This window comes from Zalophus californianus, chromosome 17, assembly GCF_009762305.2.
Source record: "Zalophus californianus isolate mZalCal1 chromosome 17, mZalCal1.pri.v2, whole genome shotgun sequence".
Classification (NCBI taxonomy): domain Eukaryota; kingdom Metazoa; phylum Chordata; class Mammalia; order Carnivora; family Otariidae; genus Zalophus; species Zalophus californianus.
In genome coordinates, this window is record NC_045611.1 from 41,375,849 (window position 1) to 41,391,051 (window position 15,203).

The following is a 15,203-nucleotide window of genomic DNA, read 5'->3' on the forward strand; positions in this document are numbered from 1 at the left end:
AATTTTTATTTCTAGTATGGAAAAGAACCTTGCAGTTTAGAGTCTTCTTGGATTTAATGAGTAGGTGGGGAGGCAAAGATGATTTTCCTTTGGGATCTCTGTGTTACTCCGAAGCTACGGTTGTTCTCCAGGGTTGAGGTGCTGGAGTTGAGCCAAAAAGAAGACACCTGGGGTCCGGACAGCGTCCTTGTGAAGTTTATAGATGAAGGCCGGACTGGACTCGTCACAAGGAACCAACTGCTGCATCTTCCGGAAAATTTCCACACTCTGCCCCCCCAGGCGGTGGAGTTCATTGTTTGCAGAGTGAAACCCGCTGACAATGAAGTTGAGTGGAATCCAAAGGTTAAGTTATTTTGGCTTTTTGTACTTTGTTGACTTTCAGAATATACACGGAATCAAGGTTTATTCAAATTTAGAGTACTGAGTTTGACTAAGATGCCTCATGGTTCCTGACAGTTAAAGACCCTCCCCCGGGTGGTCGTCATCATCGTTAGTACTCGCAGCCTTAGATTTGGTATAAGCTATGCATCACGATGAAATAAGTTGGCTGTCAGCTTGTGGGTACCCCCATCAAATGGAGGCAGAGGCCAGCTCATTCCCCTGGGGTTGGGAGGGCGGGCAAGGAAAGAGAGCACAGGAAGGGCATTTCCTCTGGGCCCTTCAGGAAGAGTCGTTAGGATGTCCCCACGTAGACCAGATGAGGCACTGAAGGTGGAGAGAACACACGGTACACGAAAGAGCCGTCCCAGGTGGGCTCCCGTGGCTCACCAGACAGCTGGTCCCGCTCATCAGCAGAGCAGTGAGTCGTCTTCCTAATGATGCGCTCGATTCTTCAAAGGAGGGTTAAATTTCATATAATCCAATTAATAGGACATGAAATAAGCCATTGCAGCTGGCAAAGTAAAAACAGTTTGGGTTATAAACAAGGTTGGACACGGTCCAGGGAATAAACAGGTAAGTGTTTTCACAATACAGGATGACCACACAACACTACTGTTGAAGTTCAGTAAAAATACTCCATATTAAGTAGTGGTCTTTTTCCTTCTGCAAAGTGTTTAAGAGTATCCACTGTGGGCTGGTACCATTGGGCTCTGGGGACGTAGCCATTAGCAAGAAGGTCATGGTTCTTGTCTTCAAGAAATCTTTGGTCTGTCAGGACGATCAACCACAAGTATTTCTTGAAGAGGGGCCTCCAGAAAAAGGGGGAGGTTTCTCCCATGCATATTCTTTCAAATGACTGTGCAAGGTTCAAGGGGGATGGAAGCAGTCTTAATCTTGATGAGCCAGCTCCCTCCTGTCTGCTTTACAGGAGTGGAAATGGGCCTGAAGGAGTAGTCCGGCACGTCAGGTCTGCTGGGGCCCTGCTTGAGACAAACATCAGCCACGTGCTCGGGACCGGGTACACGGAAGCCCGGGGCCCCTCAGCTCCAGGGTTTCTTCAGGCTCAGTGAGCTTCCAAAGACAGACTTGTTGTTCACAGAGGAGAGCCTAGGACACATGGCCGCAAATGGGGAACATGCAGCTTGGGGGGTCCAGAGGTGCCATTTGCCTCTGTCCTTATTCAGCTCCCCTGTTAATTACCCTTGTCCACGCAGGGGCACGAGGGCCTCTGTAACCTGCCTCATGGGGTGGGGGTAAGGCTCAAGTGAAATGCATGGAGACGTTTTTTGCAAAGCTATACAGCATAAACAGAATAAGGTATTTTCCTCAAACTTCAGAGAAATTACCTAAGTGGTTTTTTTTTAGGTTACTAGGTACATTCATCATAAAATTATTGGAAAATTACATGATGCCAAAGTGATGTTGGCTTTAGGAAATACAGTGTGGATTGATCCAATGGTGAGTATGCAGTTTTCTTCTTTTAAAAAGATTTTATATACTTGGGGGGGGGAGGCACACACAAATGGGGGGAGGGGCAGAGGGAGAAGCAGGCATCCCGCTGAGCAGGGAGCCCAACGTGGTGCTCGATCCCAGGGGCCGGGGATCATGACCTGAGCCGAAGGCAGACGCTTAACCAACTGAGCCACCCAGGCGCCCTGAGTATGTGGTTTTCTTAAAAGAAATCTGTTTTTGGATGGACCCCTAAAATTCTCATTTGTTGCTTGAATCATATATTCCTTCACCAGATATTTATCGAGCACCCATTCTGTGCTAGGTCCGGTGTGGGACACTTGGCTTCTGCCCGTGAACAGAAACTCCTACTTTGTGGAGTTGCCACAGTGGTGGGCAGGGCTGAGTGTCAGACCAGGACCTGTAAGTGGGGCCTCCCTGCATCCCCTCCGATGCTAGCATCACCTCCTCTGACCGCTCGTACCCCAAGAACTCTGCTTTTCAATCTGAAGTTCTCCACTGGACTTAAATCTTAATCAGTATGTGTATAACATTTAAAAGAATTCGGTTCATAAAATGGTTCTGCTAAAAGTTATTTTTATGAGACTGGAAAAGCCTTAACACCTAAAAAGAGGAGTTTGGGTGTAAGATTTAAGAGTTCAGAGGAGACAGTGATTTTTAATAGAGAAGGTAAAGATTGCCAATAGAGGTCAAATGAAGATTTGGCGTCTTGGTTTACATAATAGCCAGTATTCTGGTTCTTAATTGGAGAAAAAAAAATGTAAACTTTTTTTAAAGATTTTATTTATTTATTTGACAAAGAGGGAACACAAGCAGGGGGAGCAGGAGAGGGAGAAGCAGACTCCCCACTGAGCAGGGAGCCCGATGCGGAGCTTGATCTCAGGACCCTGGGATCATGACCTGAGCTGAAGGCAGTCACATAACTGACTGAGCCACTCAGATGCCCCCAAAATGGAAACTTTTAGAGATTTTTAAGACAATAGCTAAGGAAATGAAGAAGCAAAAAAAAAAGAAATCCACCTGGCATTCTGCTCCCACAGCTCATGTAGTGGTGTCCATGGCATGGTGGAGGGGAGACAGACCCCCATACACTTCCTTCTCTCCCCAGACCACTCAGCCCCCAGTTTGAGTGGAGAAAAGCTCTTCTGCCATTCCCAGATGGGAACACATTCCTGGTGTTCCCTTAGGAAGGGGCCCCAGCTGGTCTTGTCCTGGCTCCGCCCGCCCACCGCTGCCATGAAGGGGATGCCCAGTCCCAGTCCTGGGTCCGCATCTCCCATCGACAGGAATCTCAGTGTTGCAAAACCTCATATTTTGTGTAAATTAAGATGGATGAGAATATTTTGGTTGCAAAAGAAAAACCAGTGGAGGAAACTGCTCAGAGCATAGGATTTAGGGCCATGGTGTAGGCCCTTTCTGGGCACTGACGTCTCTGAGCCTTAGGGTCCTCCTTGTTAAGAGAGATAAAAAGTTAGAAAGATCTAAGAATTTTGTGTGTGGTCCAAGCATTACAGGGACCCCCCCAACCCCAGCCCTCATCCTACTTCTGTAGTGTGGGAGTGGGCTCTGGAAGAATCTCACGTGTCACCTCAGTTACGAAATCAGCTGGAAGCCACTGAGGGAGGCCCGTGAGCGCCCAGCGTGACAGTGAGATCGCGAGGTCACACGAGCATTTTCCATTGATTTGAAAGTTCAAAGCCTGATTCCTGCAAATAGACTTTTTCTTTGATTCAAGGTGCACATTACCAAACTTTCAAATTTGAAGACCTCTGTTATTGATTATAATGTTCGTACTGAAATTTTGTCGATGGGAATGGGCATTGACAACTCGGAGCATATAGAACAGCTGAAGACGTTACACGAAGGAGCTAAAATGCCACCTGATGAAGAAAGCCTGAGCCAGGCCCTGTAAGTGGGGTTTTGTCTCCCATTTGGAAGTGCGGTTTTGTAGGAATAGAACTCAGGAGCTTAGAGAGTTTTTTTTTTTTTATTTGGAGGTTGAATGGATTACTGAGTCTCCATGTTTCCGTCACTCAGCTTCGATGATTTCTCAGATTTGGGGAATCTGATTTTATCCATACCCCAATGTATAGTTTTGTTTTTGGTGGAATATTATAAAACCAATCCCAAGAGTATTGTTTCACCTGTATCTCTCACAGAGTAAGTTTTTGTTAGCTGTTGATTGACGTACAGAAAAGTCTATACACTGTAAGTATAGGCCAGTGGATTTTCTGAGGACAGAAACCAACCCCGGATCAGAAAGCCGGCACGATCAGCCCCGCCTCTTGCCGCTCCCCCCCCCCCCCCCCCCCCCCCCCGAGGGCAACCGCTGTCCTGATTGGAGAGCACGGACTCCTCTCCCTGGGTTGTACCGTGTCTGACAGGAATGAAGCAGTGTGGCTCTCCTCTCTGGCTTCCTGAGTCTGGCACAGTTTGTGAGATTCATCCGTGGTGTGCGTGTAGCTGCAGATCATAAGTCCTTACTGCTGCATAAGACTCCATCATGTGCATGTTCCGTAAATGTACCATTCACCCATTCTGCTGCTGAGGGGAGACGTTTCCCTGCCCTGGGCCCCTTCGGGTGGTGGTACAGTCGACGTTCTCCTACGTGTGTTTGGTGCACGGACGGAACTGTGGAGTCCTCATTAGAGCTGGCGCCCAGTAGTGCTCCAGATCGGTTGTCCCGCTTGACACTTCCACAAGCCAAACGTGAGAGACCGTGGAAGTCCCTGGCATCCCCCACGAGGCGGTCACAGAGCCCGCTCAGTTATCCCTTGATTCCGGGAACGGGGAGGAAGGTGCTGTGACTAGAGCAGAAACGCGGGAAGACCTGTTAGGTGCGCGCGTCAGAGCCACCCGGGGGGGGTCTTGTCGGACCCCGTGGCCATTTGCAAGCCTTGGTCGGGCTCGCGCCCTGAGGAGGGGAGCCATGAGAAGGTGTTGCGCAGAGGAATGATTTAGTCAGAAGATCCTTGGCTACTGTGTTGAGAAGAGCCTGGGGTGGGGCACAAAGGCTGTGCCAAGAGCTCGGGACAGGGTGCTGGTGGCTTGGGCTGGGGCGGCTTTGTGGAAGTGGCCAGAAGTAGCTGGCTTCCGAATATAGTTCTGGGGGGGTGTGGTCTCATGGAGGCTCGTTGGCAGGTCCTGGGTCCTGACAGCCGGGACCTGGGTAAGAGCCCGAAGGAGTGAGTGTCGGAGTCCGAGGGCTGAGCCCGGGGGGCCCAGTGTTGGGAGGTGGGCGGCTGAGGGGACCCCGGAGGGGAGCCTGAGAAGGAGCAGCAGCGTCGGAGGAGGCCAGGGAGGGCTGACTCCCAGAGGGCAGGTGAGGAGGGGTGTCCCGGAGCAGGGAGCTGTGAGCCTGCCACACGCCGCCAGGAGGCCCGACAAGTGAGCACGGCGAGACGGCCACGGGGTCAGCCTGGGGCCCCTGGTGACTGATGAACGCAGCAGAGTTTCAGACAACATGGCAAAAGTTAAAATACTTGAACCTGAAGTTGTTAATTTTTATCTTAATGAATTTGGATGCCCGTGGGATTAGGAGACACGTCTGTTTCTACACACTTTCAGGAAACAAAAGTTGCTCCGTGCTTTTTTTTAAAAAAAACAGCTGTCATTAGAGTTTAGTAGATATGATGACCACGAGGCTCGGCCACTCCTGTGGAACACAGCAGCTGCACCTGAGCCCCGGCTCTGTTCTGCGCTCGGCCCTCTGCACGCTCGGTTTTGCACGTGTGCAGCAGTCTGGCACACCTGTGGGCACACACACAAGGCAGGCGTGCAGAGGACGGTGAACGAGGTGCTACAGATGGAGCCTGCCCCGCAGAGACTCCATTTCAGGAGCTGGATGGGGAAGCCATGGTGGTAATCTGGATCAGAAGGAGGAGAAGGGTGCCATTCCTACAGCAGGCTGGGAAAGAGGACAGGTCCTGGGGACATGAAAGCTCCGGAAGCCATAGGGCTTGGTGACCGGCAGACGTCGGGGGTGTGATTGTAGAATCTGAGCCCTGGGCGGGGAGGGTATTGGCATGGTGGATGGTGTCACGGTGCCGGTTGGGTAGGAGGAGATCGCAAGTTGGTTGGGACGTGTCAGATTGAAAGATTATGGCTGAAAACATCAGCCCGGAGCTCAGGAAAGCTGCTGGGGAAGACTCATTTGCTGGGAGCGGAGGAGAGCCACCGTTCGGGAAGTGTGTGACGAGGAGGGACGGAACCCCAGTGGATGAGGGTCTGGTGAAGGAGAGGGAGCCGTGGTGGAAGAGAGGGGGGATGGAGGGTGTGGCGCTGCTCTGTGGGGAGGACGGGGCCTGGAGAGGGGCCCCTGCCTGGGTGGTTGGAAACGAGATGCCTCCACATTTGTGGGGTTTGTGGGGTGCCACTCACAGGCTTTGTGTGTGTCGGCCAGAAGTCCCCTTGGAGACACACATGCACACCCCCCACGCCATAGATGTGTGTGTGTGTGTGTGTGCACGCAGGTGTGCGTGCATGTGTTTGCATGGGCTTGCTCCTTTAGGCTTGAATTCTCTCTGAAGGATGCACAAAAAATGAATTACGTTGTCACCCATGAGGGGTGGCAGTGGGGTGGCTGGGGAACAGAGACGTGAGGGAGACGTTTTGCTGTGTAAGACCTTTTCATTAATTTCAAAACATTGAACCACATGAAAATGGTTATCTGCTCAAAAAAAAATTAAAAATTTTAAAGAATGAGGCAGCCCTCTGTGTACTGATATGGAGTAATCCATCTCTAGTTACTAAGTATAATCAAAGGAGCAGAAAAGTGAATGGAGTCCGTTTCCACGTGTGTAAATGGTGTGTATGTGTGTTTTAGATACAGATAGCATTATATGCTTGTTTATGCAAAGCGTGTTTCTAGAAGTAGCCCCACTGGTAAGGGGGTATCTCGGGGAGGAGGAGCTGAGGAACTAGGGCAGGGGTGCAGAGATGCTTTTACTTCCTCCCCTTTTATCCATTTTGAAGTGGGTAGCAGGGCTGGTTATTCTCAAGGTTAAATGATTTGAAAGAGAATTTTTTGGTAAATGAGTTAATGCACTTATCGGCCAGTATGGATCGATGATCTGCTCTGGGCTCGCCACAAGGGGCACAGCAGTGAGCAGAGCTGCTGGCCCTGCCCGGCCTCCGGGCCTGAGTCCTGACCCCGGGGCAGGTCTGATGGTGGGGTAAGCACCTCGCCGTCTGGGCCGTCCGTGGCTGCCTGCCTTCCTCTTCTTGCTGGGAGGGCCCCGTAGAGAGCCAGAGTTTGCTGTCTCTTCAACTCCGAGTTAACCTTCACCTCTTCCGTCCAGGGCGCCTTCTCCAGCAGAAGATGCTGCTTGTCCGCAGAGCCCACAGCAGGAGGACAGAGGCTCGGAAAGAGGTTCCCACTCCGGGACAAAACCAGAAAACCAAAAGCATGGTTGGTGATTTAATACATGGCTCACTTAGGGACGCCTGGGGGACTCAGTCGGCTAAGCGTCTGCTTTCAGCTCAGCTCATGATCCCAGGGTCCTGGGATCGAGCCCCGCATCGGGCTCCCTGCTGAGCCAGGGAGTCTGCTTCTGCCTCTGCCCCTCCTCTCCCTGCTCATGCGCTCGCTCTCTCTCTCTCTCTCTCTCTCTCTCTCTCTCTCTCTCTCCACCCCCCTCAAATGAATTAAAAAAAAAAAATCTTAAAAAAAAAAAAACATGGCTCACTTAAAATCATGAAAGCTTGGAAGTTTTCCAATGTTGAGGGTTTCCACTTTCAGATGAATTCTAGATAGAAGGTGACATAAACTGGTATTATCTAACTTCCTGTTTTTGACAATTCAGCTTCCAATGTTTTTTTAATGACTTTTGCCTTTCTGTTAATTGAGGTATAATGTTGATCCAGGGAAGTACACACAGCTCTTACCTACACTTACATGTGATTCTGTGTCCACGGACCGCACCCAGATGAGGCGGGTTGAACATTTCCAGAGCCCCAGGAATCTCCCTCCCACATCTTCCCCGCCTGAAACCCTTCCCAGGAACCACCATCCTGACGTCCATTGCCATCAGTTCCGCTGAATTAGCAGCACAGAGTGTGCGCTCTCGGGGCCTCTCCCACCCGGCATTCTGTCTGAGGTTCATCTAGGCGATTACAGGGAGTGGTGGCACCTTTTTACCCCTGAGTGCCATTCTGTGATCTGAACACACCCCAAGTTATTTATCCGTTCACCTCTTGAGAGACATTGAGGCTGCTTTCAGTTTTTGACGATGATTAAAGCTGCTGTGAACATTCTTGCTCAGTCTTCAGATGGAAGATTCGGGGGCTTTAGACCGAGAAGTTCAAATGGTGGTGTTTTAGGAAGTGTCATGCTCAGCACTGGTTCCTCACAGAGCTCTGCGACCAGATGCCTTCTTCTCCAGTGGGCATCTCTGGGCTCGCAGGTTACGATGGCCGCCAGTGGTAACACTGCTCCCTTCCAGAGTGATTTGACTTACCTGATGGTTTAATTATAGTATTTGTCAGAACCCGTTTTTATTCTACTAAATGTGGTGCATTTTAATTTCTTCTAATTATTCTTTGCGAGTGGATACTTGGAAACTGATACTCTTTGTCAATAGTTCCTCGACTAAAAGTTGCATGAAGTGCGTGAAAGTACTGATAGGTACGTGGAGTATACGGTTACGTATAAATAACTTACTGGAACATTTGACTTTCTGCCCAGAAACTTTACCTGAAAACACAAGTGATTCTCCCTTTCACAGAACCACAGAGCCCCTGAAAAGGTACGTCCCCCCATGGCCGGGGTCGGCTTCCCTCCCCTCCCCCCACCCCCCAGTGAATGTTTCGTGCGCCCGCGTAAGCCATCGTCTTCTCTCCTAGCTTCCACCCACAGATAAAATGGTTCCAAAAAGATGATGTGGTCATACTGAAGATAAGAATAAGGAACGTAAAAGATTACAAATGTGAATATTTCCAAGATAGAGTCATTTTCAGGTAGGTTTATGTGTGTCTTGTAGACATACAATTGAAATCACTTCTAACATGTTCCAAGACTGGCCTTTCTCTCTGTACACCTAGTGGCTGGGCGGGAGAGAAGTTTTACTTGGCTGACATGGAGCTGCAGGCCAACATAGCAAAAGACGCCTGCAAATGCGTGATCACAAACGAGGAACCTGTGATCACTCTTGCAAAAGAGACCAGGGGATCTTGGTGCAGCTTACTCAAACAGAGGGTGAGTGGAAATGGACTGTGGCTGGTCTCAACGCCCCGAGCGTGACTTGCTCTGTCATTTAATGTCACCTGTTCTCTTGAACAGAATCCTAATGTGGCTTTTGATTTCGATCACTGGGAAGAAGGTGAAGAGGACAGCCAGTTCCCCCAGGGTAAGATGGGGTGTGCCCACTTCCTGGGGAGTCGCAGGTGCTGAGTGCCATGGTTTGAGGACTGCGGCCCTTGGGGGAATGGGTCGTTACGTTAGGAATTGGTTTTCTCCTTGTGGCCAGTCTTGGTGCTAAATGTTCTGGTTTGGGGAGGTATCAACTCTTAATTATAAGCATACCTTCTTACAACACTTCTACAGATTTTCATCCCAGGAGGATAATTAATTTCTAAGCAGGCACATTTTACCTGCTCATTTCTTGCCTAAAATAATGAAAATATAAAGGAAGTCACAAAATAGAGCTCTAGAACCTAAGGGACTTTTTCTGCATTGGCCAAAATAATGGCAGGGTTAGGGGGTGGGGGAGATGTGCTGAGTCTGTAGTTAACAGATTTTTCAATAATTTCGAACTCTTGTAGTTGTGAAATCTAAAAACCTGCCGTGCAGAGTGGCAGAGGTGGCTGAGAGCGGTGGCCGGACATCGGAGGGTGACGGCGGTGAGAGTGAATGAGCACGAGTCAGGTGTGGACGGGCGGCCCAGACTGCGCACGGACGGACGGACGCGTCGTGTGGCCGGGAGCTCCGGAAACAAGCACTCACAGCCAGACCTGTCTTTGACTCAAGGATAAATTCTGACCAGGCGTCATCCTGGGCCACTGGGATTGGTACTGGTGAGAGACGGGGTGCAGGGACTCGGGGGGGTGGGCACTGGCCCGACGGGGGCCCAGCGTCCAGCTGCACGGCCTCTTGCACGGAGCCTGTCCCAGCACACTCGCCCTGAGGAGCGGGGAGCACAGTGTGCCGTTTGGGGGATGAATTGTCCTTTCCGGAGCTGGTCTGTTCACTTTCTCCCGGAGACCTGGCCTGGTACCTTGCCGAAACCCTGGTGTTGTGCATATAAATTGAGGTTTCCGGCTTACAACTTCATGCTTTCTACCCCGAGCTGGTTGGGATTCAACAGAACAACCCGTGGACCTGTACTTGCAATATTCTGGGGAGACTGGGGGCGACCTGCGGATCGACCAGGGGTGAGAGCGGGGTCACCTCGGCTGTCACCAGCCAGACCCGTGGCTTCTGGAGGTAAAGCTGCTGCTTCTGAAGCCCTGCCTGGCCCTGCACCATCCTGGGCACTCGGGACGAAGATTTCTCCTCGGTGGAAACAGAAGAGGACGTAGGGGGGCGCCTGGAGGCGACCCTCGGAACAGCTGGGTGTGGGGAGCGCTTGCAGCACCCAGGACGCCGTCCAGGCATGGCCCCCTGACTGCGGGAGCGCCCCGAGCCGGACCTGCCCTGGTAGCCAGAAGAGCTGCAGAGGGAGCGAAATGTCAGCCCTGTGTCTGTCTTCAGTAGGAGGCAGCCGCTTTGCCTAGAGGCGGGAAAGAAGGGTGACCAAGCGTGACCGTTGTGACTGCCCCCAAGACCTTTATTGTCACACTTCAGAAAGCACAGAGGTCCCGGTAGGTAAGCCACAGCTTGAACAAACTGTTACCAGGCTGTCCCGTGAGCAGGTTGGGATCACACTCTGACTCTCAGTTTCCTCATCTGTAAAATAAGACCTTCTGCTCGCTGCGTGGCCTTCCTGCTCCAGGGGCCACCCCTGGACGCCTTTCGGGGAGGGGGCGCCGTGAGGGAGGCCGGCCCCACACCGCCGGTGGGAGGACGGGTGGGCAGCCGCGTGGCTGCCGCCGGGACTCCCGTGGGCTGCTTGGCGGGTGTCAGATTGGCCCACGAAGTACCGGGGTGATTGTCCTTTTCCTGGGCTAAATTGGGCAGGCTCTTCGGGAGGTCGGAAGTCCTGGGGTGTTTGCTGGCGGAGGTAGGCTTGACTCAGCGGAGCTCTTATAACGTCTCAGCAGGTGCCTGTAGGAAGAGCTTCTGCGCTCCCACTGGGGGAGGCCTCTGGACGGGTGGCCAGGCCTCCTGAGCGGCGCTGGCTTGCCCCGTGATTGCTGGCCACCTGCTTATATTCACTCTTTTGTAAAACATAGCAAACAATAAGAATAAGTGAGGGCTGCCTAAATTGGTGTGGGGGGCGGGGTCCAGCTTCTCTAGAGTTGTTCACAAATAGCCCGAGGGGAATCGTGGGAGGCTGCCTAGATGTTTAAATCTGGATCTCTTTGTTTCAGACATTTAAATTTACCATTTGAAGTTCTGAATAACATTTTGTAGGACAGAGACAGTGACTTGTGAAATGTAAACAAATACCAACTTTTTTTGTTCTATTAATACATATTGATTTCATGTTTGGGGAAAATTTCTGAAATGCAAAATAAGAGTACTTTTGTCTCTATGCTTCTAGAACTGCTCACAGAGTCGTGTGAAGGTCTTTTGTAGTATATCAATAAAATTTGTGTTTTCACAGAAATGACAGTTCACTTTTTTTTTAAACCATATTTTCCCTGAGTGCCAAATGCAAAACAATTGTATTCACTACCGCCCTTTCTAGTTTGACCCGAGTGCCAGTGAAGGTTGGGGTGGGGTGCGGGGGGGCCTACCCCTGATTGTAGTTCCTGTCGTGGGCACCAGGCTGTGGATGGTTCTGGATGGTCCGCTATGCAGTGGGGGCCTTGACAATTAGCCTGGGGTAGACCCGCCTGGTACATCCAGGGTAAAATACAGGGGCTCAGTACTCCGGGCAGGGGTGGGGAGGCGCAGGTAGTAAAACATCTGCACTTTAGTCTGCTAAAAATCTATTTCAACTGAAGCAAAAGTTTTACCTATTTTATATAAAATATATATACTTCATATATATATATATATATATATGCCCTATTGATCACTGAGTTTAGGTAAGTGTGATATGCCTGCCCCTGGTAAGGAGTCCTGGCATGGGTCACGTCGTCTGCTGAGCCTGGCCGCCACATCTCCGCCTGCTAACTTTAGCAAACATCTGTCTTCTCTAGAGCCCCCACCCAGAGAAATGAGGATGTCTACAAATAACAATAGTATGAACATCTGAATACATTTTTTTTCTTAAGGAAAAACATCAGGAGGAAATAACCACAAATATCGCTTACAAAAATAAATTCATCGCGGTTTGGATGTGGCTCCCGGAGGCTAGGCCCGTTCCTCTGGAGCCTCCTCTGGTGGTACAACTTCCATCAGCATCTGGAGGTACATGGTGACGGGCTCTGCAGTAAAAGCCAAGCAGAAGCGCAGTTAGCTATAATTAAAAGCTGGCTTCCCCTCACTTCTCGGGAAGCAGTCATGTTGTTCCTGCCCCCAGGGGGCTGTGTCCTCTTTTGGGGCAGGGCTCATGGGCTGAAGGTAGAGCCATGCTGGGAGCCACGGTGGCTCTCTGGAGGGAAGTTATTTCCCAGGAAAGCATTAGGAGCCTGCTGTTTTACTCTGGGAAGATAGGCACACCTCACTTCTGTGTCCTTACGTAACCACCACTGACCGAGAGTTGAATATTTAGTTGGAAAGCACTGAGCCCGCATCTTGCTTAAAAGCTAGATTGTTCTTTTCACCTCCTTAATTCCAGCTTCCAACCAGTTCTTGTAGGGAGCAGCTTGGCTAAGTTTTCTAAAGCTGAGAATTAAGACCTACTTTGTAACCCTGTGGTGGTGAAGTCATCCTGGCTAGACTGTTGGTACGATCAGATCTAAGCTCATGGTCAGAGGCAGGGGAGATGGCTGTTCTCCCAGCACCAAATGTACTTTCCTACCTACGGTAGTGTACCTGCAACCCTCTCCCAGCCTAGGCCTTCGATCAGAGTATAAAGAGGTTGGGCGGTGGGGAGAGCTCTTTCAGGAAAGGAAAAAGTCCCTGGTGGAAATAATAAAGCCCTATTTCAGGTGTGGTTTCACTTGGCTAATCAACATGAAACAGATTTTCTCTTGCTTATTATAACACCGCTGTCGGGTTTCACCGGTGAGGAATGCAGGCCACGCCAGGATCTGAACAGCCCAGGCTGGAGAAAGGCATTCCCAGTCCCCGCTGGCTCAGTCTAAACAAAGTCTCAGGGTCAACCTCACTGACTTCCAGTGGGGTTTTACTCTTTCATACCCTGTGTGTCTCCCGGAGTTGCGCATATATATATATATATATATATATATATATATGTAGGAACCCTGGAGGAGTGCTGAGGGGATGGTTGTACTTTCCCTGCTCTCTGTTCAGACAAGCTGAAGGAGAAGGGGCAGATGTTGAATCAATTTACTCTATGAACATTAGGCGGCTGTTGTATAGATCCGGGGTGAGACTGCGCAGCCCAATTCCTGCCTTGTAGAAACAGTATGGGGAGAGGGAGACCAAGAAACAGGTCTTCAGGTAGTGGATCACTGATGGCCTTGGCCCCCGATGGCCACGGGGTGCTGGCGCTTCCCTGCGGTTGAATCTATGGCACAGGGCACGGCACTGTGGATGTCCGTGCGCTGTGCCGAGTCCCCCTGATTGAAAGTGGCTAATGTAGCTGAACTTCTAACCCACAATTGGCCTACAGTAGATGAGCAGCCAGGATTGCTGAGTGGTGAGCAAGAGCTAGGGCTTCGCCATGGGAAGGCTCAGGCTCTCGTCCCAACACTGTTCGGGTGTCTCTGGGATGCTGCTGGGCCTCTCAGGATGTCTGTGTATCAGGCAAGAGAAGGTGGTGCTCTGAAGGTTGGATGCACAACCATGTGAATATGCTCATCGGTACTGAACCATACACTTAAACATCATTAGGATGGAGCGCCTGGGTGGCTCAGTCATTAGGCGTCTGCCTTCGGCTCAGGTCATGATCTCAGGGTCCTGGGATCGAGCCCCGCATCGGGCTCCCTGCTCAGCAGGAACCATGCTTCTCCCTCTCCCACTCCCCCTGCTTGTGTTCCCTCTCTCGCTGTGGCTCTCTCTGTCAAATTTTTTTTTAAAGAAATCATCAGGATGGTCAATTCCTTGTTATGTGTATCTTACAAGGAAAAAAAAAGCAGATGGTGATTTCCCTTCCTACTTGTTTACAGTAATTGACGGGGAACAAAGGCAGAGGCCCCAGGTGGACCCCAGAGGTGCCCCACGGAGGAGAAGGTGAGATTTTCTAGCTGCATGAGCTGCGATAGGGAAGGACAGGTGAGGCTGCGGAGTGCAGTCACCTGTCTGTGCTTCGCTAAGAGAACCGTCCCTCTGTTGGTACTTACTTGAGATTTTCTGAGCCCATCCAAACTTATAGTGGACAAAAAGGAAGTAAAATATAAGGCCGCTCAGCATAAATAATACACAGTAGAGATACTCCAGTGCAGGTTCGCTGATGATCGGGGCCACAACCAAGAACACAGATATGAGGGTCACCATGATGGGGATGAAAATGGGCACCTGCCGACAGACAACACAGTGTCACAGCCTGGCCATGGGCATCCACGGTCTTCCCAAAAACGTGCACCCCAGACCAAACGCTGCTACAGAACATATATGATGAGCTCCTTATGCCTGTCCTCCGATTTCAATAGTTTTAAAGTAATTTTGCCAATCTTGTTTCATCCAGTCTACCTTTTTTTTTCTTTTCCCTAGAACATAAAGAAAATGTCAGACATCATGTCATTTTACCCGTGAAACCATTCAGTATTCACCTCTGAGGAGGAGGGTATGTTTTAACATGTTTATTCCCTCCTCTCTTTTTTTTTTTCTTTTACCTTGTCATTGATTTGTTATAGGAATCGGATGATTCATCCTAATACAAGGTCTTAATTCTAGCTTTGCCTGAGAACTTGCTCCTCTGTCCCTCAGATTTCCCGCACGCGGGCCGTCGGATCCGGAGGCAAGAATACTTTGTAGATGGAGCCATATGCTTCCCCTTGTAACATCACGAGGCCCTTGATGTCCCACTGTCCCACCTCTGAATTGCCAGGGTCTGTCTGTGGGTTCAGGGGCTGGAGGAGAAACCAGTGCCACCAGATCGGGACTCCTCCATCTTCTGCAGGGAGCAGTTTTCTTTTAGTTGGAAATGGCACTTAGAAACCATAATCTGAGGGATTGGAGTACTCATTGTTCTTTTGCAGGGACAGAGAGAAAATTTTTTTTCAAGAAAAAATTCACA

At 50.3% G+C, this 15,203-nt stretch overlaps 2 protein-coding genes across 8 annotated transcripts in view; one reads left to right on the plus strand and one right to left on the minus strand.

Annotated features, from left to right (window-relative positions):
• Positions 1-11,558, plus strand: part of TDRD12 (tudor domain containing 12) — a 66,407-nt gene extending 54,849 nt beyond the window's left edge. For 5 of the 7 annotated variants that reach the window (XM_027617819.2, XM_027617822.2, XM_027617820.2 and 2 more), the window contains 9 exons: positions 132-342; positions 1,747-1,839; positions 3,587-3,759; positions 7,152-7,261; positions 8,537-8,597; positions 8,695-8,808; positions 8,893-9,046; positions 9,131-9,197; positions 9,613-11,558. In XM_027617819.2, coding sequence (XP_027473620.1) covers positions 132-342; positions 1,747-1,839; positions 3,587-3,759; positions 7,152-7,261; positions 8,537-8,597; positions 8,695-8,808; positions 8,893-9,046; positions 9,131-9,197; positions 9,613-9,704 — 1,075 coding nt within the window. In that variant the 3' untranslated portion in view covers positions 9,705-11,558. Of the gene's footprint in view, positions 1-131; positions 343-1,746; positions 1,840-3,586; positions 3,760-7,151; positions 7,262-8,536; positions 8,598-8,694; positions 8,809-8,892; positions 9,047-9,130; positions 9,198-9,612 lie in introns of those variants that run through there. The other 2 variants (XR_003524077.2, XM_027617825.2) reach the window with 2 other exon arrangements.
• SLC7A9 (solute carrier family 7 member 9) overlaps positions 10,592-15,203 on the minus strand; it is a 28,111-nt gene continuing 23,499 nt past the window's right edge. Inside the window, exons 13-15 of the mRNA XM_027617828.2 lie at positions 14,308-14,482; positions 12,211-12,324; positions 10,592-11,165 (exon numbers count right to left, since the gene is read on the minus strand). Of these exons, the coding sequence (XP_027473629.1) occupies positions 12,251-12,324; positions 14,308-14,482 (249 nt within the window). The 3' untranslated portion in view covers positions 10,592-11,165; positions 12,211-12,250. The remainder of the gene's footprint in view (positions 11,166-12,210; positions 12,325-14,307; positions 14,483-15,203) is intronic.